Source organism: Hippocampus bargibanti, linkage group LG14 (assembly GCF_051943395.1).
Source record: "Hippocampus bargibanti isolate YZ-2025 linkage group LG14, ASM5194339v1, whole genome shotgun sequence".
NCBI lineage: Eukaryota > Metazoa > Chordata > Actinopteri > Syngnathiformes > Syngnathidae > Hippocampus > Hippocampus bargibanti.
This window is the reverse complement of record NC_142747.1, coordinates 10,857,087-10,884,411: the sequence shown is the minus strand read 5'-3', so window position 1 is coordinate 10,884,411 and position 27,325 is coordinate 10,857,087. Positions and strand designations below refer to the sequence as shown.

At 40.6% G+C, this 27,325-nt stretch overlaps 3 protein-coding genes across 6 annotated transcripts in view; 2 read left to right on the top strand and 1 right to left on the bottom strand.

Annotated features, from left to right (window-relative positions):
- Positions 1-1,132: 1,132 nt before the first annotated feature.
- On the bottom strand, positions 1,133-6,803 carry kbtbd3 (kelch repeat and BTB (POZ) domain containing 3). Of its 3 annotated transcripts, none has more exons than XM_089014479.1 (11): positions 6,586-6,803; positions 6,136-6,338; positions 5,888-6,053; positions 5,018-5,200; positions 4,603-4,776; positions 3,755-4,042; positions 3,105-3,347; positions 2,730-3,020; positions 2,514-2,663; positions 2,110-2,303; positions 1,133-1,273 (listed from the first exon to the last, which is right to left on the bottom strand). In XM_089014479.1, exons 1-10 carry the CDS (start codon positions 6,682-6,684, stop codon positions 2,181-2,183), a joined length of 1,920 nt encoding a protein of 639 aa, XP_088870605.1. In that variant the 5' UTR covers positions 6,685-6,803; the 3' UTR covers positions 1,133-1,273; positions 2,110-2,180. The 3 variants fall into 3 exon arrangements, with proteins under 3 accessions (XP_088870605.1, XP_088870607.1, XP_088870606.1); XM_089014481.1 differs by having other exon boundaries at positions 5,945-6,053; XM_089014480.1 differs by having other exon boundaries at positions 6,136-6,281.
- Positions 1,202-1,791, top strand: sln (sarcolipin). The gene has a single exon (XM_089014487.1). It carries the CDS (start codon positions 1,202-1,204, stop codon positions 1,295-1,297), a length of 96 nt encoding a protein of 31 aa, XP_088870613.1. The 3' UTR covers positions 1,298-1,791.
- Positions 5,103-27,325, top strand: part of fam168a (family with sequence similarity 168 member A) — a 23,001-nt gene continuing 778 nt past the window's right edge. Inside the window, exons 1-9 of one of the 2 annotated variants that reach the window (XM_089014486.1) lie at positions 5,103-5,221; positions 7,835-8,033; positions 18,290-18,398; positions 18,833-18,915; positions 20,871-20,951; positions 22,292-22,437; positions 22,593-22,779; positions 23,572-23,699; positions 23,914-27,325. The exon at positions 23,914-27,325 is cut by the window's right edge and continues 778 nt beyond it. In XM_089014486.1, the coding sequence (XP_088870612.1) occupies positions 18,337-18,398; positions 18,833-18,915; positions 20,871-20,951; positions 22,292-22,437; positions 22,593-22,779; positions 23,572-23,684 (672 nt within the window). In that variant the 5' untranslated portion in view covers positions 5,103-5,221; positions 7,835-8,033; positions 18,290-18,336 and the 3' untranslated portion in view covers positions 23,685-23,699; positions 23,914-27,325. Of the gene's footprint in view, positions 5,222-7,834; positions 8,034-18,289; positions 18,399-18,823; positions 18,916-20,870; positions 20,952-22,291; positions 22,438-22,592; positions 22,780-23,571; positions 23,700-23,913 lie in introns of both variants that reach the window. The other variant, XM_089014485.1, reaches the window with a different exon arrangement.

Genomic DNA, 27,325 nt, shown 5'->3' with positions numbered 1-27,325 from the left:
CGCACACACACACACACACACACACACACACATATTTGTCAAGTTGCTCCGTGCCAGATCCTGTCTGCAGACTTCAGTCCGTTTTATATCCAATCACAGCCATACTGGATCCCATAACAATGGGAATCCCTGATGTTGGGCAAGTAGGGGTCCAACATTGGCTGAATGGTACGTGATAGAATGACACTTATGGCAGCCATTTTGATCTGCGCAATCTCTCGGGAATGCCCTGTGATGGAAAGGTTCAATATAGGTCTACTTAAACACATTTTGTCCTATCGTGACCCCCATGTGTGCACAGAAGGTGTGTGTGTCATGGGGTTTAGCACCAGTTCGGAGATAATGCCAATATAACAGCTGTCAAGTGTGAGATGAGCCCGGCGGATTGTTGGCTGACTGTCAAATTCTGTCTTCGGATCTCCATGGCACAGAAGAGGAGAAATACAGAAGTGGAAAGCAAACAAAGCAGAGGATTAGAAATTATCATCACAATGCAAGCTTAATAAAAAATAAAATAAAAATTAAAAAAAAACTTTAAAGGTCAGAAATTATTACTTTTTTGGTAATGGGTCACACACAACCATGCACCCGATACATGTATACTTATTTCAAAATGACCGATAGCATTACACATTCCTCTATCCATAAGACGATGCACGCATTGTTTTTGAAGCAATTGTAATCCACTTCATATATGCAAAAAAAGTGTTATAAATAACTCAGTGAGACCGTTGTATTAAGTTCACTCACTGAGTTAACTCCATGAGAGAGTGAGACTCTCTATGGTTATGGGTAGGGGAGACTCTAGTGGTCCAGATAGTGGAAAATAAAGCCCTTGATTGGCTGCTCGCTTAAAAAGTATGGGTGACGTCATTTCTTTCGCATGTGAACCATGGGCGGTCCACCGAGATTGACTACTTTAGGGGGCAGGCCCGGCCCCCATTGAGGACAGAGAGCTGAAGATAGACACGGTGAGAAGAAAATTCAAGTGGCTAGGTAGAGATTTCCATTTCAAAGACAAGTAGTGTCTTGCACGATACTTTCCATGCAAATGTGTTCCTTTGCTTTTCTTAGGTGTGGGAACGGACAGCAAAACTTCATTTCCAAATCTTCCTTTTTGGCATCCCAGCTCTGTGAACCTGCTGCACCAGCTTCTGCCTCCTCGACATTGTCTCCTGCACTCCCTGTTTGGAGAGCTGCCATGGATCGCTCGGTGCAGGAACTGTTCCTCAACTTCATGATCGTCTTAATCACCGTTCTCTTGATGTGGTTGCTGGTAAAAACATATCAGGACTAACATGTGAACCATAAGCATTACTCCCATCCCCTGTCGAAGGAGATGGGAGACATTTTATGGAATTTGCATGATGTCTGCTGCTATTTTAGATCAGACTTCAGATGTCATGTTGTCATCTCTAGATACGCTGTGATTTTGATGCAGTTACCTTTTCAAAACTAAATTATTGTGCAATTGTAAGATGCCTTCAGAGTTTGTAAAATACCTTCCTCAGATTTGAAAACCCAAAAGGGGATTTCAAGAACAAAGGGGATGGTGAACAAAAGTACAGAAAGTAAACTGGCATCTGGTGTTCTTCTTTTACACCGTGCAAACAATGTAATGTCATCAATGACCAGATGACATTTTCTACACTCACACATGCTGTTATGTCTGAATCTGTATGCTATTCATTTTTGTTTTTCAGTGATTTGTGTGTCAGATTACTAAAACAATCAAACTTGTAAATTATTTCTGAATTCTTGCAGAATAAATGACCAATTTGATTGACTGCAGCACTTTTGCACAAAGAATTATTCCCTACAGGCAATAAATAAAATGCCATATTAAAAAGGAGGTCCACCTACTTATATTTTGTTGATTAAGTGAGGAAAAATTGCAGTTGGGTGAAATTTTCGAAAAGCACTCAGAGAGCACATTGGATAGAACATCATAGATTTCAACCATTTTATAGATTCTTTATTTTACGTTTGGGTCAGGCTTATTTATATACAATGAGGTCCGCAATGACAGCCTGAGAATGGGTGTTTGTTTGTGGTAAATTGAGAAGATGATCTTTGGGAATGGATGTGGAGTTAGTGAGAGTTACTTACAATGTGCTTCCAACATCATTGAAGACTCTGCTTTTTACAAGATTGCAGAGTCTGGTGGTCACATGTGTGTGTCATTCTATGTCTTTCCATGGGTTTATGTGCTTGTTAAAGCTGATGAGCTGGCAGTGGAATTCAGTCAGGGCTCTTGGCATGGGGGTCACTTCCTCCCATTGACCCCTGTCACTGTGGTACACCTACGTTGAACAACAATTATTCATGAATGGATACACTTTATTTTAAATAATAATAATAATAATAATAATAATAATAATAATAATAATAATAATAATAATAATAATAATAAAAAACACAGACAAGGCCCCCCAAATCCTATTTCATATCGTTACGATAATGTGACCAGAGACCAGTTTGACCATCTGCATGTGAAAAAGCGTCGATTTTACCTGGACTTCATCTGTAATCTCATCGGGGGAATAATCTCCACCTAAAATGTAAATTTTCTCTCTTGTACCAACTGCTCCAGCATTGAACCCTGCACACTCAAATGACCCCTTTCCCTTCCACTCACACGTTTGTGGGCAGAAACTATACACCTGCAAGAAAAAAAAGTGTGTTATGTTTGATCAGGAAAAACCGACATCAAGCACAATAAACCCTACCTTGTAAGTGGACAAGTCACAGAGGTGCAGTGTTTTATGAATAGACACAGCCTTGACCAGTGTCGCATGGAAAAAATGGCCAGACTCTGCCACCAGGCGGCACCACTGATCTTGTTGGGCATCATAGCTAAAAAAACAGTCCAATGATGGATTGAATGAGTCTGTGATCTCCACCTCTGATCCTAATGTGTAGATAATGTTGCCGCAAGCACTGGCCTCTGGATAGAAGATTGCAGTCGGCATTGGACTGACTGAAAACCACCTCTTTGCCAACGGGTTATAATGCTCCACCTGAACATGTAAAATGTTGTAATGCCAACAAATATTCCGACATAGATCTAGACACACTCATACAAAAAAAGTATGTAAAAGCACCTCTAGAAGGCTTTGAGAAGCTCCTGTGGATGCCTTTGTCCGCCCCCCAATGACATATATTCGATTCATACAGACCACTGCTGTATGCATAGTTCGGGGTCTCAGCATCGCTGGAGCAGGTGTGCAGATTCTCGTGACAGGGGAAAAGCACCAAACCTCATCGGTAGCATCATGAAAAGGCTCCGCCACGTGGATTCGTACTGCCCGAAAACAGTTTCCACGGCATCCCCCAGTTATAAAAATCTTGAGGACATGAGAAAAGAAGGGAAGGAAACGTTAATAGTTCACATGTTTGTTTGTTTGTTTTTTTTTGGTACGCCATTACGCAAGTGTGCATGTGTTGGGTATAACTGAGTAGACAATTTTCTCTGCCAGGGAATATGGAGCTGCCAAGTGAGAAATTACCAGCAAAATGCATCTGCTTGCTAGTCTACTGTGAGTTGTCAAGTTTGACCATGCATCATGTCTGTGGTATTTGCACAATGTATAACATTGTCAAAATAAGACAAATTGAAGCTAAAAATAATATGTCTGTTGCTCAGTGCTCAGCATATTTTCCAGATAAAAGTATTGCAGCTCAATTGTTGGATTTTATTGAACTCTGTCGTGCGGCAGTGCACATTTCATTTCTAATTCCAATCATCGGATACCTTCTCTGCATAGCTAGTCAGTTGGGAGCCGGGCAGGTCTGGCATTGTGTTCATTCCCTCCCCCTGGTCCATTCCAAGCTCCTTCCACTGGTCTGTTTCCAGGCAGTAGCAGAAAGAGTGTCGGATCTCTCCGTTCTCCTCCGTCTTGTGGATATAAATGTAGCTTTGCGTGGTGGCAGGCCTGGCGTCGGTGAATAGGCCGCAGTGCTGACTCTGTCTATTCTGAGCCGCTGAGATAAGAGTCATACAGGAATGATCGGTGCGAAGCAGATCTGATTCTTGAAGAGTCTTAGGGACAAGAAAAGAATACATTTATGGGAGGAAACATTTACATTTCATTCACATTTGTTTTTGGATGCCATTATGCCGGTAAGCTTGCAGAAGATATACTTAATTTTGAATGAATTGAAAATAAATTAATCAACGTATTTGTCAGCGAGAGGCTAAAATGCACAATGAGCAGCATTAAACGATAAGTACAACATCAACAAACATAAAAACAATACATTAAGTGCAATTTGAGTATTCTGACTATAGTGTTCAAAAAGTGCTCCGTGCTTGATGCTGTGGTGTCGTTTGTCATAATATCAGTCAGTGGCAATTCGGACAAAAAGGGCTTGTTCAAAAGCTTGACCGCTCTGAGGATAAAAGTGTGCTTCAGCTATGTGCTGTAACACGCACAGGATTTTGAGGAATCTGTGAGAAGAGCTGAAGCTTTGTTGGTCGCAAAATTCTCTAAAAGGATGCATGGTTGCAATGTGTTGGAATTAAAACTAGGATATAACATCACCAAAAATGGAAGAAGACAAAAAAAAATTCTTTGCACTGGACCTTGAATGCCTGGATACCTGAAGTGCATGTTGTGGTAGCTGGTGAAGTCTCGTTAGAGATAACAATGCGGGTAGCAGCTTATGTCTTCCAGGAATGTCTCGGTGGATCCATTTTAGAAGTGACATGACCACAGCCTCCTCACTGGGCACACAGAGGGCATCTGACCTGAGGCATTTCTCCAACACGTTAACCTATAATGATGAGAACTGTTTTTAGAATCTTCCGTTAAAATGGCCATTGTTTACTTGTGCATGAATTCTCTGCAAGTCCATTGAATAAAGAAATAGGGTAAGGTCACAGTTAGGTGTTCGTGTTAAGGTTGAGGGAAGGTTCTGGATGAGTTGAGTACAATTAGTATTGGATGATGATTGGCGTTCCACTTTGGTGTACTGTAAAGGTCAGGGTGGAAGTGGGTTTACGATCAGCTGGCACCTGCATGTCCAGGAAGTCTTGGGTGTTAGAAAGGTCTTGGAAGTTTTGAACCACAAAGTCTGTGGCACTACGGAGAAGCGAGTCTGAGCCATACGCTTCAGCGAGGGACAAAAGTGACAGGCAGTTACCAAGGTCTATCATTCCTAACAAGAAGTCACTGCAGGCTCTGGACAGAACTGGCACCTGAAGACACAACAACACCAAGTAAGAGAACATTTCTGGATATCTCTACATAAAATATTTTAGGTACCATAAAGTCAATAAAATATCCATTCATTTTCATGGTCCTCATTAAGGTCATGGACTGGAGCCAATCCCAGCCGACTTTAGGCAAAGGTGGGGTGCACTCTTGAACAAGCGTAATTGATTCAGTCGGAACGAAATAGCAAGAGATAGCTAAAAATTATGTACCAGTATTATTTGGGAATTAATTGTTCATGAATTATGACTTGAGGAAATTGGTGCATTCGTCAGAGGCAACACCAACTATGAGATTATCATTTGTAAATGGTATAAACATGTGGCTCAAACCTCTAAATATGGAGGACACTGATTTGCTGTGGCGACCCCTTGAAGGGAAAAGCCAAAAGGAAAAGAAGAAGATAAATATAGAAAAGACAAAAGGAAAAGAAGAAGATAAATAAAATCTACCTGTTGTACAATACTGGTTTGGAAATAACTATTTACAATATTTGGATAAATTCTGCTATGAAAAATAAATTACATAATATCGATAATAATGATTGAATACATTGATTGAAAATGTGGCGGCAAAAAAGATCACTAACAGTGTTCAGAGCTGTAAATGCACATTTGAAAGGAATGAAACGGGAATAGGTGATCTGTGGCTGCCAAGCAATGTGTTTCTACCTGCAAAAAGGAAGCAAGCTGAAACAGTGAATCTACATTTCCTTCTGTAATAAGAACCTCGCCAGTGTAGGCAAAATCCAGGAAGGATTCCATCAGAGCCGGAGACTGGTTACACAGTGTTACTGAACCATCATCACATTCTCTCATAGCCGCCTCAAACATGGCCCTAAAATGAGAAAGTTTTCACATCAGATAGAACCCCATCGCACGTTATATTTTCAGATGTACGAATGTAAAGAAATAAAGACCTGAAGAAATCGCTGCACGCTGCAAGAACACAGCGATGACAGGCGAAACTGTGTTCCTTGACTTTTATGGTGAAATCAAATAAAAGGCCACGCTCCCGAAAAGACCTCAGGACACTCAGCAACTGAAGTGCATGTGAGTTTGATACCTGCAGCAACGTATGTCGTTCTCGGATTTCAGTGCAAGGCTCTTTCTGCTCAGCCATCTTGATTACGACAAAAAAAAAAAATATATATATATATACATATTTATGAGCACGTGTTTAAGTTGTATATATATTTCGTCATAAACCAATACTTTTGTACAATAAATAGCATTATATTAGCCAGACTGAAATGGTGACTTGCGGGCAGTAGAAACTATCCAAGTGAATATAGTATTACTGTACTGTATATGCAGTAACATTTTGGTGTCAAGTTTTATTTAATACAGGTAACACAGGTTGTACTTACAGTTGTAGCACTATGGATAGAGCTCGCTTGTACTTTCCGGAAACGGGATGTCCCGCGAGAACTCGGAAATGCTGTGACTTGTTTTCTACGCGATAACATACGAAAATGTCACATTTAAAGTTATAAATTTATAATATTTGCGGGAAGTCCATCTACTTTTCAAGATTTAAATTACGGTATATGCTGACATGAATCTCTCTGTTTTGGACGGAAGTAAACGCAAGGACTGATGGGACCAGTAGTTCGATTGGGTTGAAAGTTATGAGAGAATTAATGCTACTATTTGTAACGCTGGGACTGATGGTAGTTGTAGTTCTACTGGGTTGAACATTTTGTAGAGAATTAACAATGCTATTTCTACGGTTTATTGTTTTTAGTTGTCATACATGCGCTTGTTAGTCATGATAAACTGTTCATGCTCGAAAGGAAGAACGTTTAACGGTGATTCACCACCCAAATCTGGCAACGACAGAAACAAATAGAGGTGAACTGGACAGCAGTTAGTGTTGTTTTCACGTGGAATAGGATATTATTTTTTATATAAAAATGACATTAAAGTTGTTGCGCTAGTCATTCTGGCAGCAGTCCTAGCGTTTTAACAGTAACCAAAATGGTAACTTTTCGTTGCGATTGAAAATACGACAGAAAAATGATGCACAGCCGTGTCAATCATTGGTCTGGGAAGACGACAAGCATTTTATTCTGCGCACGCTCTTAAAAAGGCTTTACAATTTCCGGGTATCACGTGATCAGCTCGTTTCGCAGTTGATATCAATCAGTGAAATTTCCCCAATCATGTCTTTGCCTCACACACACACATTTACACACGCACACTCAACAAAAGTAATCCGGTTCGGAACTGGACTTTCTTTCCTGTGGGACTGGGACGACTTGTTTTGTCACCGCATGGTGTCGCTGTCTTACTGTGAAGTCAAACGTGTGGTTTTATTGGCGATAAGGAAACTGAGTAATCTGATTTACCGAATAATTTAGCGGCGTGCAGTGTCAAATGAAGTCAATACGTATTTACAATATTCTCTGACCTTCAAAATTTTCCTTCCAATGAGAGCACGCGATACATATAAGGACACCCATTCGGGTTTGAATTAAATGTCGTGCTTTTCTGTCTCTTTTCAGTTGTTATTAACCATTCGGATTGTTTAACCACGGTCGGTTAGCCTCCTTCCTGCATCCCTGTATCATCTCACCATCCTCCCCTCCATTATCGCCCCTCCCTCCCTCTTTCCAGGCAGTGCATCCCCCATCCCCCACTCATCGGCCGTGTCTGTAGCAGCGCCAGTGGGCCCACTCAAACGAAGCTCGAGCTCAGCCAGCCCGCACCGACCCGAGTAAGAAGTCCAAGCGCAAGAAAGGCGATCACACTAGTTTCCAGCAAACGCGAGACGAAAGAAAAATACAATCGCGTTTCCTTCGACCGAGTGACGTTGGTAAGTGTCGTCGTCGTCGCCTCGTGGGGGTTGGGGGCATGTCGCTGTTGTTTGTTTTGAGTGTCTTTCTCTCGTATCGCACCAATAGTCCTTCGCGTTGGCCATTTGGGAACTGGCGGGGGCTAGCTAGGCTAAGCAGGTTTACTGAAACCAGTGAAACGCAAGGAAAGTAATTGGACCGTTGCTACGACTTTTAGCGAAATAACTTAGTCGACGCGGCGTAGAAATATGTTGTTCTGGTCCGATCCGGCGTGGCCCACTGCACAATCGCCCCCTGCCTCGCCTCTCATTAGTCATCTGCTAATCTTACTCCAGCTAACTCACTTAATTAGCGATTTGAATCGCGCATGACGAAGGAAAGATACAGAGATGCGTCCGCGGTTTACTTTGCAGTTTGTAGCAACCGAGCTAAGCTAAGCTTTGCAGTATGGTGAGGGAGCTCCGCTCAAATTCCTGCATGGACTGGCATGAAATGAAATGATAAAGCCACGCGTGCACTATGTGGCTAACGCGGTGATAATTTTGACAAGATGGCATCTCTGAGTTCATATTCAAAATGGTGTATTGAGTTTGCTTCAGTGTGACCATTTTTTGTCCAGCCACGGCTGTTTTGGCGTTGCTTGCTATCTTTGGAATGTGACGCACTGCTGGTGCGTGCAGTGTTGAGATAGATAAGGGGAAAAACATAACCCAAGATAAGGATGTAATGAGAAAAACGTGGGCCATTCAAATGAGGCACACTGTCGACCGTTTGTTATGTTTCTGATCCTCGGATTTAAAGGACAACGGACGTCTCCGGACAAGTTGTGTCTTCTTCTGAGTGTATTTTATATAGATTCCATTGCATATAGCTATATTTTACGTTTTAAGACTCACACTGAACATTCAGGAAGTCTTGTTTTTGAGTTGGTGACGAGTCCTCACGTTACGTCATGAAAGGACCCCTCCCCCCCTGACTGACAAAAAGACACATTGTAGCAGTCCTTCATCACGTCAATGTATTTCGCTGTACTGTTTATCTGAAAACCTTGATGTTACATCCAAAAGCCACCAGCAGAGGGAGTCCAAGCTTCATGAAATGAATCCATCAGTCTGTGGAAACGGGCTGATTCATTCCTCACTGGAGCTGGTCGCCATTTTTGGGTGCGATATTCCCCCCTGCCCTTTTGCCTCAAAATGACACGGAATAAATTCTTTAATCGATTGCAAACATGTATGCTTTCCTCTTCAGAACTATTTGAATCATATTCTTAACTGGATGTGTAACAAGAAAGCATATTATCCGAATCTTAAACAGTAGCAAACTGTAATCGTGTGCATACAAAAAATAAAATTGGATCTTATTCAATCAAGCGCCCATGTCATATTATGGGATTATTACACTTCCCAATGTGTGATTATTTGGTGTGGTTGGAGCTGCAATTTACAATAATACATTTTATTCGTAAGCACCTTTCAAAAGTCTCAAGGACACTTTACAGTCACCGTATAAGATCATCGATTTAGGTTTTCAACTGTGCAAGTGATATATTTTTGTCTAAAGTATGCGGTTTGTCAAAGCAACGTTTCCCCAATTGTAACGTCACAGAAATAAGGTTCAAACTTGTCTTTGCTTACGACGCTACAAATGATGCTGTTCATTCTGGTTTTAGTTTGTATCCTAGTAGAACAGACATGGGCAAACTACGGCCCGCGGGCCACATAGGCTTTTTAATCCGGCCCGCCAAATTTGCCCACATTATAGTAAAAACAGTGTCTGAAACTCACGACAAAAAGTTAGTGGACAACAGGGCAGTTAACTGAAAAGTTTCCTGCCCCATTTTTCACAACTTGAAGCACAATGAGACAACCAATCACATTAAAAAACATTGTCACAAGGTATAAAGTTTTTTTTTAATGAAGAATGTACGTACTACAAATTCTACCTTGCTTAATTTACGGTAAATGTGCATGGGTGTAGATTTTGCTGCAGTATTCGCTTGTCATTGTGGTGCACAATGCAACGTTTGCATTGCTTCATATGAGCCACTAAGCCCCTTTCATAAGTCTCACGTACACTTCACAGTCACGGTTCAATGTAAATTTACGTTTTGTAGCGTCACATATGTTGTTAGCTTCTTTTGAATCTCTTCTGGGCTGAGTTTTTTTGCATCTATTTTGGAAAATGACATGCAATTGCACGACTTTATAACGCTTGATAAAGTTCGGAAGAAAGAAGCAGGCTTCTGATTGGCTGCCGTGCCGAGTATGCAAATTTCAACTGCAGGTAGCGTATGTCTGTGTGCTCGGCGACGGTACAAGTGTATTGTTTGCGCGTGAAGGCGAGGGCGTCAGTGGAGAGTTTGTTGACCGCGCGGTCAGGACAAACCATCTATAATTTGGCGGAATTTAACACAAGTAGGTATTATTGAGCTTGAATATTTCGTTGTGTAATATGTTTTGAATGTTGAAAGTGATTCCATTTTTCAATAAATGTTGATTTCTTTAACTTTGCCCCTTCAATGAAAACTTATTAAAAACAGACGCAATCTTGATAAATCACAGTGCATATGTTATTTTAATGTATTTCCATTTCCTCCTCCAAATATCTGCGAAATAGTATGTAAACGCCATATTCCTTGAGACAAATTTATTAACTGATCAGGGATATTTTTCACATTTGAAAGACAGTTACTAAATTGGGTTCTAGTCTTCTTACTGTGCTATGAGGTTTGTACACACTACATTGAAAGGACAACCGGCGCCATTTTTTTTGTTTCCCACTGACATCAGAAAAACGTTTTATAGCATCTAAAATACCCAAATCAGGCAGGCTGATATTTTTAGTTAAATGAAAAACACCAATAAACATGACTTCAAAATGAATCTGGAAATGGCCAGTTTCAGAAGGTCCCACCCCCTTGTTCGTGACGTCACGCCAAGACGTCTTGCCTTGCTCGAGAATCAAAACAATGGCTTCAGATTCGGAGAAGATGTTTTCTTGTTACTCATCCAGTTATGAATATGATTCAAATAGTTCTGAAGAGGAAAGCATAAATGTTTGCAATTGATTCAAGGAGTCCTCCCATATCAATTCGAGCCGTCAATGACAGCAATGTAGCACCCAGAAAATGCAGAAGATTGCTCCGTTGGAAATGGGCTGATTTGTCAGCTGGGAATTTGTGTCAGCGAATATCAAATACAGTAAAGTCTCGTTATATCGATATCGGTTATATCGATAGTACCGCTTATTACGATACTATTTTCATTTCCCTTGCACATTTCTAGTCTTTTTATGTATAATTAGTACCGTTTAGTACGATACCTGGTTATTACGATAATCCGGTTATTACGGTGCTCCTTTTCATCCCCCGCCGGCCATTTTTGTTGTTTATATCGATATATCCGTCGCGCCATTGGTCAACTTGGTCACGTGTCTTGTTACGTGAGCCGGCATCGGTCGCGCCATTGGTCGACTTGGTCACATGAGCCGCCATCGGTCGCGCTATTGGTCGACTTGGCCGTGTGACTTTGTCACGTGACACGCCATTGGTCGCGCCATTGGTCAACTTGGTCACTTGTCTTGGTTACGTGTCACGCCATCAGTCGCGCCATTGGTCGACTTGGTCAGGTGACTTGGTTACGTGCCCAGCACCCGTGTAGCAGAGCCATTTTCATTTTCAGACGCTAGCTCGTGCGTAGCAGACGAGATTGAAGTGTTTGTGTTGAAAGGTAAAAATGGGAAGCAGAAGAAGATTGATGACTTTTTTAAATTGTATACATAATACAGTAAGATGTAAGCATTGCAGTTTCCCTGTTGTGTTATGTACATGCCCACTGTACTGTATATGAATGCAATCGTTTTTTGCAACAATGTTTCTTGTTTTGTCTGCTGAAGCGCGATGATTTTGAAAATTATTAACATTCCATACTGTGTATTAAAGGACAGCCGATGTCACTTTTTATTCAAATGCAAATAAAAATGACTTCACGCCAAGACGTCTTGCATTGCTTGTGAATCCAAACAATGGCTTCAGATTCGGATAATATGCTTTCTTGTTACACATCCAATTATGAATATGTTTCAAATACACTGTAGTTCTGAAGATTAAAGCATACATGTTTACAATCATTAAAGAATTATATGTGCCATTTTGAGGCAACATTGGGGGAACATCTCTCACCCAAAAAAAGGGAGCTAATGGCCAGCTCCGTTTCTTATATGGCGCTTGGCTGCCCTCTTTTGGCGGCTTTTGTTTAATGCAGTTCGGCGCAGGATCGGATATATCGATAGTCCCGGTTATATCGATATTTTTTCGGACTCCCTTGAATATCGATATAACGAGACTTTACTGTAGTTGTCTTGGTGCAACACACAACGATTCACCATGGCGTTATTTATGTGTTTTCCTTCTAATTTCGCCATCAACACGAAGTTTTCAGACCAAACAAAGTATCCAAAATGCATTGTGTGTCACTTTCTCGGTCATGGGCGGTCCAAACGTGACGTCACATGGGGATCGTCATCAACTCGAAAACAAGACTTCATGAATATTCAGCGCAAGTCTTAAAACGTAAACTATAGCTATATGCTGTGGAATCTTTGTAAAATACGCTCAGTCGAAGTCATTTGAAGTGATTGTATAAATTATGGACATAACTTGTCCGGAGGCGTCGGTTGTCCTTTAATGCTTTAGGTTTAGTATTTCCGGCCCAAACACTCCCTCCAAATGCTCCTGGCCCGGCCCCTCTGTCAAATTTTAGAACCCAATGCGGCCCGCGAGTCAAAAAGTTTGCCCACCCCTGTAGTAGAATGATGGCATCTGTTGAAGGAAGGCCACATTTACACTCAACCTCTTCAAATCAGGAGTTAAAAATATTCAAAGCAATATTTTTTGTATACATAAGATAACTCCATCAATGAAATGTATTAATATTGCTGTAATATGGTACAAATCAATGTGTCTTGGATATGTGATTGATTCTGAGGTCATGCTGAGCTGTTCTAAACATCCGTCAACGTGTGAGAGGCAAATTTAATTTTATATTCAATTCAATGTGACCATCTCATCCTTGAGGAGCGAAAACTTAGATTTTGTTTGTTTGTTTGAGGGGGAAACCCATGTGTATGAATGCAGGGCCATAAAACTGTCAAGGCTGGAAAAGCCTCTTAATGTCGTTAGAAGCTGGTCCTATAACAGGCTGTTTGAGCACCACTTCATTCTCTTGTAGTTCAGGCACTTGCTGAGTTGTATTTCATAGATCATGTGATTGTGAGACATCCCTATTAGTCAGCCAAATCAGATTTGATGTAACTTATTTATCCCAAGCCCAGATAAATACAGAGGGTTGTGTCAGGAAGGGCATCCGACCTAAAAGCTTGGCGCAAACAAACATGCGGATCAAACCTTTAAAGATGGAGGACAGTGATTTGCTCTGGCAACCCCTTCAAAGGAAAAGCCGAAAGATTTGGAGCCCTTTAACCAAAACTCTTTGGTGGAGCAGTGGAACAACATTCCATTAAAGGACAACCGACGTCACTTTTTTGTTTTTTTAACTGACACCAGAAAATACCCAAAACACGCAGTATATTTTTAGTCAAATGCAAAACACCAATAAAAACGACTTAAACTGTCCAAAATCTGCAAAAAAAATTGAGCTGCGAATTGGGCATTTTCAGAAAGTCCCGCCCCCAGTACGTGACGTCGCGCCAAGACGTCTTGCATTGCTTGTGAATCAAAGCAATGGCTTCAGATTCGGAGAATATGCTTTCTTGCTACACATCCAGTTATGAATATGATTCAAATAGTTCTGAAGAGGAAAGCATACCTGTTTGCAATCGCTAAAATAATTTATTTGTGCCATTTTGAGGCAATCAGAAAACTTTTATTCGTCCCACAATGGGGAAATTTGCAAATAGGGAAATTTGCAACATTGGGGGAAAATCTCTCACCCAAAAAAAGACCTCCAGTGGCCACCTCTGTTTCCACAGGCTGATTAATTCCTTATATGGCGCTTGGACAACCTCTTCTGGCCTTCTGCCGGCTTTTGGGTGCAACACGAGGTCCCCAGACCAAACAAGTACAGCAAAATACATTGATGTGATGGAAGGACCGCTACAATGCGACTTTTTTACGGTCAAGGCCGGTCCTTCAGTGACGTCACGTACGGACTTGTCACCAACTCAAAAACAAGACTTCCTGAATATTCAGCGCAAGTATTAAAACGTAAAATATAGCTATATGCGGTGGAATCTTTGTAAAATACACTCAGTAGAAGTCATTTGAAGCCATTTTACAAATTATGGACACCACTTGTCCGGAGACGTCGGTTGTCATTTAAAAGTGGCTAAAAATGACAAACTCGGAGAACCACCAATGGTTCGATTCAATCATTTTAATTTCAAATATACTGTAAGTCTAAAAGTTATACCCCAAATAAACACCTTACCTGGAAATCTCTTGTGTTTAAAAAAGTACATTTCTGGAATATGCATGACCCTCCTTGGAAAAAGATCACAGTGTCCTAAATAGAGATTCAAGTGATTGTGTAGGTGGTTTTCACACTTCAGCGAGCGAGGAAGCATGAACATAATGAAGGGATGCGGGCCCTAGAGGTATGTGACTGATGAGCTCCTTTCGGAGAGCAGAATGGTGAGGTTGGTGCAAGACAGCACAGCAAGAATGAGTCGTGTCCCAGTGTGTCCTAGATTTAAAATAGCCCCCCATATTATTTTTTTTATTCAAATAGGATTTTACTTCTTTTCCTGCAGAGCCAGTGCAATTAAAAGATGGTATCCCAACAAGTGGTGTCATGACTAATAAATTATAATAAGCTGATAAAATGTCAACATACGCCAACATGAATACTATCAGATCATGTGTCTTTGTCTGAGTTTTCTATTTTGGCAACGTCTTTCATTTGTAATGGCAAAGTGGTTCACGACTTTCCAATTATAAACACTGTTCATTCAACAACATGCTGCTTTTATCTTGTATCCTTGTCAAGTAAGGAAAACAATTACGCTTGCTCCTGTTAGTTTTTATATCGTGAAGAACGATGCAGCAAAACAAGCTTTCTGACAGAGCCAAGCACTTCCCAGCTTTCCAAAATAAACACTCTTCTCCACCCACCTTTTATCAATATGTTACTAAGTGAGAGGGAAAAAAAATCAAGCACATATCAAATCGAACTTATCACTTGTTGAAATAAGGTTGCAATAAATATTTAGTCGTGTTTATATGTACTGAGTTAAGTGAATATTTGGTCCTGTGGCGCAGATGTCTGCGGAAGTAATACACAGTGGTGTTTGGATTTGAACAAATGAGCGAATGAAATTCACCCAATTCGCCTGATCAGTCACCACTTTTTTTATGGCAGTTTTAAGGATTAATTATCAGAGGGAAAAATACAGAGAAGCCATTTCAATTGCCAAGCTAATTAGCTCAGGTTATCCGCTGAACACCATAAATAAATGATTGCATTGTTGTTTTCCCAGAAGTTTTTATAGTTATTTTATATATACAATAAAGGCTTGTTATATCGATATCGGATATATTGATAGTCTCGGTTATATCGATACTATTTCTATGCACGCACGGAGAAAATTACGTGCAAACAGGGTCGGATATATCGATAGTCCCGGTTATATCGATATTTTTTCGGACTCCCTTGAATATCGATATAACGAGACTTTACTGTATATATAATATCACTCGTGATTTGTTTTTGTGATACATGACAGATTTTTAATTTTGAGAAAATATCTATATCATGGTATATCATTGTCGTGATACATAACGACCTACATCATGGGAAAATATTGTTTCCATATCACCCATCTCGACTTCTCATGCAGTCCAGGGGATGTTTCTTTGTTTTGGGTTGTTGAAACTGGTGTGTTCTATTCACTCCTGCGTGGAAGTGTTATAACGCCCACTGCTTCTGATTTGTTGCTATAAGAATAAATGCCGATTGAGGTATTGTGTGGGAGGATAGAATTAGTGCGGTGGGGTTGCGTTATATCATACACGGTCAACAAGAATGGTTGCTGCTCCTGGTGTGTGTATGATGTTTATTCTTTCACAGTTTTTTTATTTAATTCTTTTCACAATATTTCACTCTCCCTCCTTTGCTCTCATTATGACTCTCTCTCTTGTCTGTATTCCCTCTGGGCTACAAGGAGCTCCCTTTTATGGAGTGTAGACCTCATTATTGTTTTCAGACACACTGGTTTCAATAAAATATGAAAGCTTACTTTGGAAAACCTCTCTGGGTTTATATTTGCAGCACTGGCAAATACACGGCAACAAAAAAAGGAAAAAAAACCTGCTGTGCCACCATGGAGCTGCTGTGTTTGACTCATGACTCGAGGTCTCATCTTATGAGTTCTCTTATGAGTTCAGCCCAATTGAAGTCACTCTAATTGAGTTTAAGTGATGCAAATCATGACCATAGCAAAACTCTAAAGAAACCTGAAGAGACTCATTTCAACAGATGTTTCACTTATGTGTGACATTGTCCTCTTGCAATTAGAGGATAAAAATTAACACTACAGTCCAGTGAGTGGCTCATTTGAAAGAACTTGTCTGTTAGTCTTTTTCCACTCTGATTAGGACATTCTTGCATCTAAATATAAAGTTTTCTTTCTTGACTCATTCCACTCCACCCCACTCAAGTTTTGTGCAAAGTCATGGTAGCTCCGGTGATGTAAGTGTCAATATGGGCACGTATTCGGATGAGAACAAATGAGTCCACAATTAGCTGAAAGCTAACAACTTGGCCCCAAACCAACTTACGTTGAGTTTTAATAGATTCGTGTCATATATATAATGTTCCAACTCTTTAAATGTGTTTTTGCACGTTGAAGTGTGTGAGCACCTTTGTGCCCTCTAATTTTCCATGTGTATGCACATGCGCACAAACTCCATGAGCATCTCTTGGACCACAGAACTCTACATTGATTTCCATACATTGTCCTTATCATAGAATTCTATTCTATTTAATGCATACATATGCACATACACATTATATATTACAACCTGAATTGCTATTGACAGCGCACCGCGCACTCGCGGCTTTGTATCTTTTTTTTCATTTGTGTATTGAGCATATTCATGATGCAGTTTTAAGAATTGGCGCGCAATTTTCTTCTGTTGTCTCCTCACATCTTGTGCTTTTTCATTGTTTGGATTGTGAATTCACTGCTTTTATTGAATGGTCTTAACAGCAGACAGACATACACACACGCAAGCAAACCCACACAACAGACAAGACAGCGGGTTCAAAATCTGCAATTGTGAAATGTGAAAGCGACCTTATCCCGAGATCGCCAGCTGTCTAGTTATGTGGTCAATTTGACCATGCTCGAGAGAAGGTCGATCATACTTGTCTAATCTTCCATCCTGTCTGGGAAAATTACATGCTGAGGAAACCCAACCAGGTAGTGTACAGGGGGGCAAATCATGCCTTTAGGAAACCAGGCTATTGTGCCATTGAGAAATGTATGCATGTCAAATAATAATCTATATTTCGTATCGTAATTGTGATGTTGAAACAAGAGGATGTTGTATGATTACAATTGGAAGCTTGGCATTATCTTGTACTCGCTGTTGAAAATAGCCTCATCATTACTCCAGGAAATATAGTTTTAGATCTATAGGCGCTGTTCGGCACCTGTGGACTTTATTTTCCTCAAAATATGGCCGTGTGCCTTACACACAGTTGTGCCTTATATTTGACATAATATTGAGCCACAACAGGTCTCGCAACTACTGTCAGCACCCACTGACTCAATTTCCCCCTGTAGAAAAAGTAATGCGTAACCCCATCCTCTACTGTAGCGCCTTATAATGTGGTGTGCCTTATATTTGGAAATTTATGTATTTATATAGGATATTTGGAAATATTTTTTCAATCATTGAAGGTGCGTCTTATAGTCCGGTGCAGCACCTTGTATATGGAAAAAAGTTTGAAAACACACCATTCATTGGGGGTGCGCCTCATACTCCGTTGCGCCTGATACTTTGGTGCGCCTTATACCCCTGAAAATACGGTAGTTGATTAATGTCGTTTTAGTACTGTAAAAGACAACAGTGACCACCACACTCACTCACTCAAGACACACGAGATGCACAACCGCTTCCCCTGCTGCTATCACTACTTGTTTGTACTGATGCTTGCTTTTTTTCCTTTCTTTTTTTAATTTGCCTTGCATTTTAGTTTCCCGCTTCTCTTGTGTTCGTTGTAATCATGAACTCTCACTGTTTTAATTTCAGATTTGCATATCCACTTCCACTCCTTCCTCATTTGCATACAGCAAGAAATGGCGAGCGGGCATCCCACAGACAAATTCAGTTTCATGTATCAACCAGACACGCACAAGAGGTACGCGGCACACATCTACACGCTCGCACACACTACTAACACACCAATGTTGTCTTTACGGAAGGTAAGTCCGTGGAAGCGCTTGTCTATCTTTGCCGCCACGCAGAAGACGAAGCCATTAGTATATCCACCGGGCCTTATGCTTTATCTTTAGAAGTTATCATTTGTTTGCATTGTATGGATGCGTTTGTTGTTTACTCCATGTGTGATAGCGTATGGGCGATTTTGATGACAGATTACGAGCAAATTCGTTTGGCTGGATGTTTGGATATAAATCAAATCTTTGCTTAGGATTTGTTTGCAGTGGTAAATCGTGTCAATGTATTTATAATGCTCATGTACTCTTCCCATCTCCTTTGTCTTCCCTTTACTTTCACCTCATCTTTCCCGGTGTCACAATTTTCTCCGGTTCACCCCTGTTTAAGCAAAAACAGATTGTCTTCAGCTATGAATCCAGTCTACAGCCCTGTTCAACCTGGAACCCCCTATGGGAATCCCAAGAATATGGCCTTTGCAGGTAAGACCATTGCAATTAAATGCTGGCGGAAAGGTCATGCTGCACAAAATCAGAAATTGGGGCCAATCAATTTTCTTCTGGTCGATATTGACAGAAAGAAGAATGGACTTTTGTCTCATTCACTGCCAGACGTGCAAAAAGGTGTCCACTCCAGTGCCAGGGTTTTTGTCACTTTCACTCAAATTGCAGGACCCACAGAATATTGAGTTTTATGACTATATAATCATTTCTAATGACATCACCAACTGCTTCAATTAAATCCTTCTGTATTCTGTTTGTGAACATCTCCGACAGTTTGACAGGCCAGAAAATACAGTGGATCTTTCCAAATGCCTTGCTAGGCTGTCATCTTTCTCAGCGAAAGCATGTCATACTTCATCATAGTTGCCACGATTAGCAGAGCCTTTACTTTCCTCATTTCCACGAAATGCCAGCTGTTGTTTGGCAAGGAAGCTGGTGGCAATAATGAGATCCTGGACATCCCGAACGTTTTTAGCGCGATTTGACTTTGAATGTGCGCGGTCGACCACTCGTGTGGCTTCGTTGTAAAATTTTCAGGTCGCAATATCCCATTTGAGTCCAGACATTGTCACAAGTTGAGAACAGAAGACAGGAAAAGCAGAAAAGGCGGTTTCTTGCTGGACATCCACACAGCCAGCCTTTTCGTGTGTATCAGTCCGTCTTCTGAAGTAAACCTTTTAGCTCCGGTCTTGGTCTTCCATTAATTATTATCTCCTGCTTCTATTACAAGTCCAGTTTAGAAAATTCTTTCAATTTAGATATGTAATCATCCATACTGAAAATAAGGCCAAGCAACACGAAAAAAATGGATGGTTGCACTTAACTTGCTAACTGTTTACTGTAGCTTGCTGTCACTAATTCCATTATTGTGCAGCCAAGGAGTCGAAAGAAGAATCTCTGGAATCACCAGCGCCCCCTGTCATGAAATAAAATAAACAAATAAAATAAACACTGTAGTACAGTGTTTATAATGTACAGTGACTGTACATTATATACACCAGCTAAAGTGTAGAAATTTAGTTCATATACTAAAAGTGTTTTAACACTTTAATAGCGATATGCAGAGGGACAGCAATGCGGTCTCACTGCAGAGTAAGCCAGCACAGTTAGCATAGTCATTGCGCAATTCATGGTGAGGCTCAACCAGCTGCTGCCTCACCGCTAGTCTCTACTTAGTATTTGAACAGTAAATGTGAAAATTCAGCGATTTTGGAAAAAAAAGTTAAATGGAAACGAACTTTAAACTACAAATCACTAAATAAATATAACTGTTTCATTTATTTTTCATTTGATATTTCCATGACAGGTGGGGCACGGCCATACCTGCCTCCCCTGACTGCACGTCACTGCACTTCAACAACAGCTGAAGCTGTAAAAAAGCGCTTACATGGAAAAAGGGGAAATACGCCCCCCTTGTGGAAGGGAAAAAACATTGCCAGAGGCCTGGCCAACGTTTTATCGGCACCCCAGCAAGAAAAAACAAAACCGAACAAATTCGGGAATGGCGCTCTATGTCATATTTTCAATTCCCAAATAAAATACCAGAGAATGAGTTAATGTTTCTTAATTTGTAAAGACCATAACATGATTCGAACCGCAACTGATTAGTAGCAACTGATTTGCAGCCATATTTAAAAGGTAGTATCTCAGGATACAATTATTTAGAAAATAGAGAAATATATAAGATAATTGAGACAATTTGGATGTGTCTGAATTGTCTCCTACGTCTTTAGTGTTGTTTGTCTCAATCACTAGTTTGTTGCGTATTGGCTGTGTCTTGCTGTCACCATTTTTAATTCAGACATTATTTTAATGAGCACCATCTGTGCACGTCTCTCTCCAATCCAAACATGTCTCCCATGAATATATGTATGTGTGCCATTTCCCTGCTTGGTTCCTCTTTTTGATTTCTGTCTCTCTCTGATGTCCATAAGGTTATCCGGGGGGGTATCCCACGACAGCACCCACATATACGCCAAATCTATATCAAACAGGAAGCCCCGGGTATCCACCTGGTGAGTTCGGTCTGCCCAACCCATATACAAATCACTTATTTTTTGTACAACATTTTCCCACAAGTTCCACAAAAATGGCTGATATTATACGACAGTCTATAAAATGTTAGCCTTCGTCAGAACTGGAACGAAACAGTTTGAAGAGTCTCAAAAGGAAGGGCTCAAGCATATCTTACTTACTGATAGCTTGCCCACCCAACAATCTCTGTGTCGGTGAGACTGGAACTGGGCCTCATTGTGATTAAATAAATAAACAAATGTGCTCCTCATACCATGGTCATCAATAATTACTCTATATTTTTCACATCATTAAAAAAAAAAATCACCCATGCCATTTGTGCACGACAGTGTATTACAGTCGTACGTACAAATATGCCCACTTACAAAAATACACTCACATTCACACACAGCACCCTCTCACACGATGGGAGCAAGCAGCATCTCTACACGGAGGGAGCAAGCAGCATCTCTTTGTTCCCTTGTCCTTGTGCAAGGGGAGCTTGCCTTTACAGGCAGTGCAGCACTCCCTAGCATGTTTGACCTTCAGACACCCCCGCTTGGCCATTCAGAGGTACTACAATGAACGAATGAAAACTCATTTTCCAGAAAGTCATGTGGTACTGTTAGAAATAAAATATTACCTGTGCCCAATGATTTTTCACTGTGATTTAGTGCTCTATGGACGACTTTAGACGCATCTTAAAATGTATTCTTAAACATGTCATCAGTGATATGTTTGATCCACCAAGAGCAACAGAACACAAGTGCACCATCTGGAGGTTTCTTGAAAAAATGCACCTCGTTTCGTTATTTCCAGAATTGTTATTGACAAACTGTAAAGGTTGCCAAAAGACCCTTAAACTTAAATTTTGATGATGCACACTGAAAATCTACATCTACACAAAAAAAGGAAATAAAAAATTCCAATTTACTCTCATTTTCACTTCATGACTGACTGATAAGTGGTCTGACGTTTTGAGCAGATGTTTGTCAGCCGCCCAAAAATATAAATTAGTGATTCGGTAAATTTAGTGGCCACACATGCACGAGTTCATTTAAAAAATGAATTGCACTCTCAAATTTTAGGCGCAAAGTGCTACCACTTACGAGCAGTCTGGAGCAGTGTAAGATGCATAGAATTTTTTTTCTTTAGGCTACTTTTATTGTCCAGTCACATGATATTTTTGTTGCAGAGAAATTCATTCTTTATAAAATTAAAATGGATGAGGTTGTCACCGCTTTTCTTTGAGCATGTATGCAAAAAATGTTAACTTACACTGTATTTATGTCAATTATATAATCTGATTTTCATCACACTTATTTGTCTTTTTTTATCCCAGGATACACTGCAGCGGGCACCCCATACAAAGTGCCACCGACTCAGTCAAATGGAGCACCTCCTCCTTATACCCCAACCCCAACACCATACCCTACGGCTATGTATCCCATCCGCAGTGCCTACCCACAGCAGAACCTGTACACACAGGTATGGGTACTTCAGAAGAAGACATAAATTACTTGATTCACAGGTTTTGTTAGGCGAATGCTGGTTACCTTGACTAACTGGGAAGTGTTAGTCCTTCTCTGTCACTATTTGTGCCATACTGACAAAAGTCTAATTTCCCATATATTCCTCCCCAGGGCGCATATTATACCCAACCGGTGTATGCAGCTCAACCACATGTAATCCATCACACCACTGTGGTGCAACCAAACAGCATTCCATCCACAGCCCTCTACCCAGCCCCCGTCCCTGTACCCACTCCTCGTAACAATGGCATGGCTGCCATGGGGATGGTTGCCGGGACAACCATGGCCATGAGTGCAGGTGGGCTCATGCATGAGACACATGTACATGTTTACTACATGCTGGATTGGAAAATTACATTTCACAGCAGCAAAGTTTTCAAAAGAGGAAAGGAAGGAAAAAAGTAGAAAAACAAAATACAGGAGGTGCTTTAAAGGCAGCCACTCCTGCGACGCCATCTTGAAGAGAAAACAAAAAAACTAATTAACTGCTTTGACATTAGTAAATAATTTGCAACACCGTTAGAGATACTGTATCTTTAGGTGAAATGCACTGACTGGTTTATTAGATTGAATTTGCCTTTATTAGTCTCACAGTGGAGAAATTGCCAGTGGTCAAGAGCTTTGATCAACAACTGAAACATATTCGGAACAAATGCTGGATGATTGACAGCGTCATTGTGCTGCTATAGTTTATCACCACTATGCAACTTTTCTCCTTATTGAGAAGCACTGATCAGAGTACGGAGCGAGTTGCTTGTTCTGTAGCCACAAAGGGACATAAGTCTTCTTGTGCCGGTCCCAAGCCCAGATAAATACAGAAGGTTGTGTCAGGAAGGGCATCCGACGTAAAAGCTTGGCCAAAACAAACATGCGGATCAAACCTCTAAAGATGGAGGACACTGATTTGCTGTGGCGACCCCTTGAAGGGAAAAGCCGAAAGGAAAAGAGGAAGAAAATCAGAGTACGGCTTTATGTGACAGTGATACATTACCTTAATATTTTTCTAATAGTGTTATGAAGTGCAGAGAAAATTGGCAAAATTCAAGAGCCATTTTGACATTCTCAAATGTCTTTTTTTACCTTTCTAAAGGGACACTGCTGACAACACCCCAGCATGCCCCTATTGGCGCGCACCCCGTTACTGTGCCCACTTACAGACCCCAGGGCACACCTGGGTACAGCTACGTTCCACCTCACTGGTAGAGCCCGCCAGTTTATGTAAGTGTGCACGCACACTCTTCTTTGGCCACTGTCCGCATTCTTGTTCCATGTGCATGCATTCCTTCCGTGGATCCCCTTTTGTCTCCTTGACAACCAAGCTTCATCATATTTCCCCTAACCACCTTCCTTCCTCCTAGATGTAATGCGGCACTATTACATGCAACACCAACCTGGGCCTCTGTTTTTTTTTTTGTTGTCCCTCCCTCTCTAGATCTGGAGTCCGCCATCATATGCAACTGCTCAAATCTGACCCAGACTCCTGGTAACCATGGGAACTCATCACCATGTCTGCAGAACAAAACTAAAGTGCAACAGCCACTTTAACATCATCCTCTAACATTTTTACAAACGCTGCTTTTATTTTATAATTTTCTTTAAATCTGTTCATTTGCCAAACATTATTGTGTTTAGATGGTTTTTTTTAACTATAATATTTTTTTTCCTTTCCCCCCTATTTTCTCTTTACATGTTTATCATTGGAACACTAGAAAAATGCGGACTGGACACAAGTTTGTGTGTGTGTGTGTGTGTGTGTGTGTGCGTGCGTGCGTGCGTGCGTGCGTGTGTGTGTGTGTGTGTGTGTGTGTGTGTGTGTGTGTGTGTGTGTGTGTGTGTGTGTGTGTGTGTGTGTGTGTGTGTGTGTGTGTGCGTGCGTGCGTGCGCGTGTGCGTGCATGTCTGTGAAGAGGCGTGGGGGTGTAGATGTGATTCTGCCTGCTTCTCAGTTGGCTGGAAAATTTAGCGCACTTATTCTTCAATATAGTTTCCCTCTGCCTTTGCAATTACGAGACCTTTTGACCTATGCTGCCAACATTTTTCAAAAGTAGATATCAGCACAATGTTTAAATACCCAATTTCATTGAGTTTCGTGCAGGTATGTAAATTGCTTTATATTCCCTTGCCTTTTCCATTCAATTTCCTTTTGAATCCACTGTTCTTTATGTTTTCGCCAGCATTGGCTTTCCACCATTTTCCTCATCAACTTTGTTTCACTTTCAGTCCAACCTTACTTGTCTGCCAAGACTTCACGGTCTCATTGGGAGTCTGTCACCTGTCTGGACGTCCCCAAGGGTGCATTGTATACCATATTCAGCAGTGTTCAAGCATCATTTGTAGTGTACAATAAAAAACACCTACTTCATGCCGCATACTATGCACCTAGTAGGTGAACATCTTGACAATAACTGTGTCAACAGTGCGGCCGATCATGCACACGGTCACGAACCCGCGCCCCTGTGTTTGGACAAGGAAAAATGCAATCGCTCCGTGGCACTTACTGATGATCAATATGAGAAAAACGTAGATGGACAAAGGGACTTTAAAGTTAGACTGTTGGCAGATGGCGAGTCATTTTGGGTTTGAGAATTCTTACCTGCGAGGGACTACACAAACATCTGTCTGTTTTGCACAAGAAATATGTATTTACTCAACAATCGTGTTGTCTCATTAACTCGCCCAAATGAGGACTAATAACCAAACACCCAGCACTGACACAATTTAACAGCATTTTCTGCTTTTGATTTTAAAATCAGCCAAGCTGTCACTGAAAGTGACTATCAGCACAATGCTGGCGTGCATCAGACTTAAAAAAAAGAACATTTGAATTCATTTTGAACAAGTCCAACTCAAAGAAGGTCCTATAGTGGCAGACATTGCCCTGTTCTTGTCCTTATCTAAAATAGGTACTTGCATTCACTGCTCCCGGGAACTAATTTCTGCACGATTATCTGACTTCTTTGAATATCTAAGCCTACAGTGCTTCATACAGTGTCACCCTAAATATGCCCCAGGTAGGACAGTTTGCCTTGAAATATTAGGGTTTAATTTGTCTATCTGTATGAAAAGAATAGTCTGATCCAGGGGTGCCCCTCGAGGGATGATATAAATGCCTCCCTCTTCCGACACATGATCGGGTTATTGGCCTCGAGGAGCGGAGTTGGACACCCCCGGTTAATCTAACATTTAACATGTAAAGCATTGTTGTCTAGTGACAAGTGCTTACACAATCTGAAAAAAAAAAATAAAATCATGTAATCTTGGGGAAAAAAAATTAAGCAAATAAAAACTGACCACATGCAATGGACCGGGATCAATGCAAGTTGTCTTTGGCTATTGGTTCTTGGATTGAGGTCATGGCATTTTCTGGATTTGCAGAAAAAAAATCAACGACCTGTCAAGGAAAAAAATCTTATTGGAATATTTGCAGCAAGAGTTAGTTGAGGTGACTTGATATTGCAATAAAATAAGTGAGTCTGCCTCATGATTGTAACCATAGTGATTGTATTCACACCGATAAAAGGAAAGTTCAATATCAACCATTAACAATAAGACACGAAGAACATATAGACAATTTGGCTTTTGAATATCTGTAAGGAACTTTGCCATAAAATAAAGCAAATAATTAGTTGTATAATTGAATGCTGAGTAAACAGGTAGCTTATATCTTATTACTGTTTTTTACTGAGCGTGAAAAAAAACAATATTGTAATTCAAATAAGACTTGAGTTTTGGATGGTTTCTTAGTTAATAAATTCATTCTTTAGAAATATTTCATATTTCTGCTGTCAGAATTCTTTTGAGGAGCATTGTCATTTGGTGTTTGAATGAAAAGCAAGCATAATCACAATATTTTGATCCACCAAAGAGAAAAACAATACATTTGTGGATTTTCTAGTGTTTAATGAACGGACCTTCAGTATTTCTTCACTTCACTCTGGTCATTTCAGCATAACAAGTATGCATAATATTCAGGCATCCAATGATAGCATCGATTTAAAGTTTGGAAAAAAAGCATTATATTTATACAGCAAGTGGTACAGTAATGCATTTCTAGCTAAGCATGGTTGCATCTGTGTGGCAGCTATTTTTTGTGCTTTTGATATTTTATTTCCATTCCTCTTCAGTGTATTTGTTCTTGTGGGGTGGGGGCATAAATGAGGCTTTTTTTCACATCCTGAAAGAGTCAAAGGTGACTGAAGTGGTCACGCACTGTTGCTGTGACGGTCCGACGGCTTTGTCCTCGGCCTCCGTGCCCTTTGTACCACGTGTCCTTGTTGTTGGGTAAACTTTTCTTCTCCGAACTGGTAAACTCTTGTACAATCTTGCTTCTTGTGATTTATTTTTTCCTTTCATGGCTGTCTTTTCTCACACTGTTGTTAATGCCCATTGCCTGTCAAAATTTTGACCTGTCTTGCTGTTTATTTCTTGCCGTCTTGACCATTTTGTCACACACCCCATCTCTAAGAAACCGAATCAATCTCCCCATCACAAGGAAGCAAAATGTTGCCACAGGTGTCACCAGTGACAATGTTTGAACAAGTGACGGACAGTAATTTGATGACAGACCATTTTGCCATTTAATACAAATATAAATACAAGGTTAAGACTAAAAAAATGTGGCGCGTACACATTGCCTCTTATAATGTGGTAGCAAGACGGGCAGATCTGCTTTTGTTGTTTCAGATCATTACCCAAAACAATTAGCTCAAAGCAGTTGTTTTCCACAGTGATGCTTCGTCATTCGATTCCATTCCTTGCCTGTTGTTGATTTCAATTTGCACTTAAATTTAAAAGAAAAAGGACAGTTTAACACTAATGTGTGTTGAGGGTAAATGTAGTTTTACT

What these genes read in the sequence shown, in the direction of transcription:
- sln (XM_089014487.1), top strand. Translation starts at nt 1,202, where the DNA reads ATGGATCGCTCGGTGCAGGAACTGTTCCTCAACTTCATGATCGTCTTA.
- kbtbd3 (XM_089014479.1), bottom strand. Translation starts at nt 6,684, where the DNA reads ATGTTATCGCGTAGAAAACAAGTCACAGCATTTCCGAGTTCTCGCGGG. An exon ending in GCGTGCAGCGATTTCTTCAG is followed by an intron (nt 6,054 to 6,135) that starts GTCTTTATTTCT and finishes TTCTCATTTTAG; the next exon opens with GGCCATGTTTGAGGCGGCTA. An exon ending in TACCACAACATGCACTTCAG is followed by an intron (nt 4,043 to 4,602) that starts GTATCCAGGCAT and finishes CTTGTCCCTAAG; the next exon opens with ACTCTTCAAGAATCAGATCT.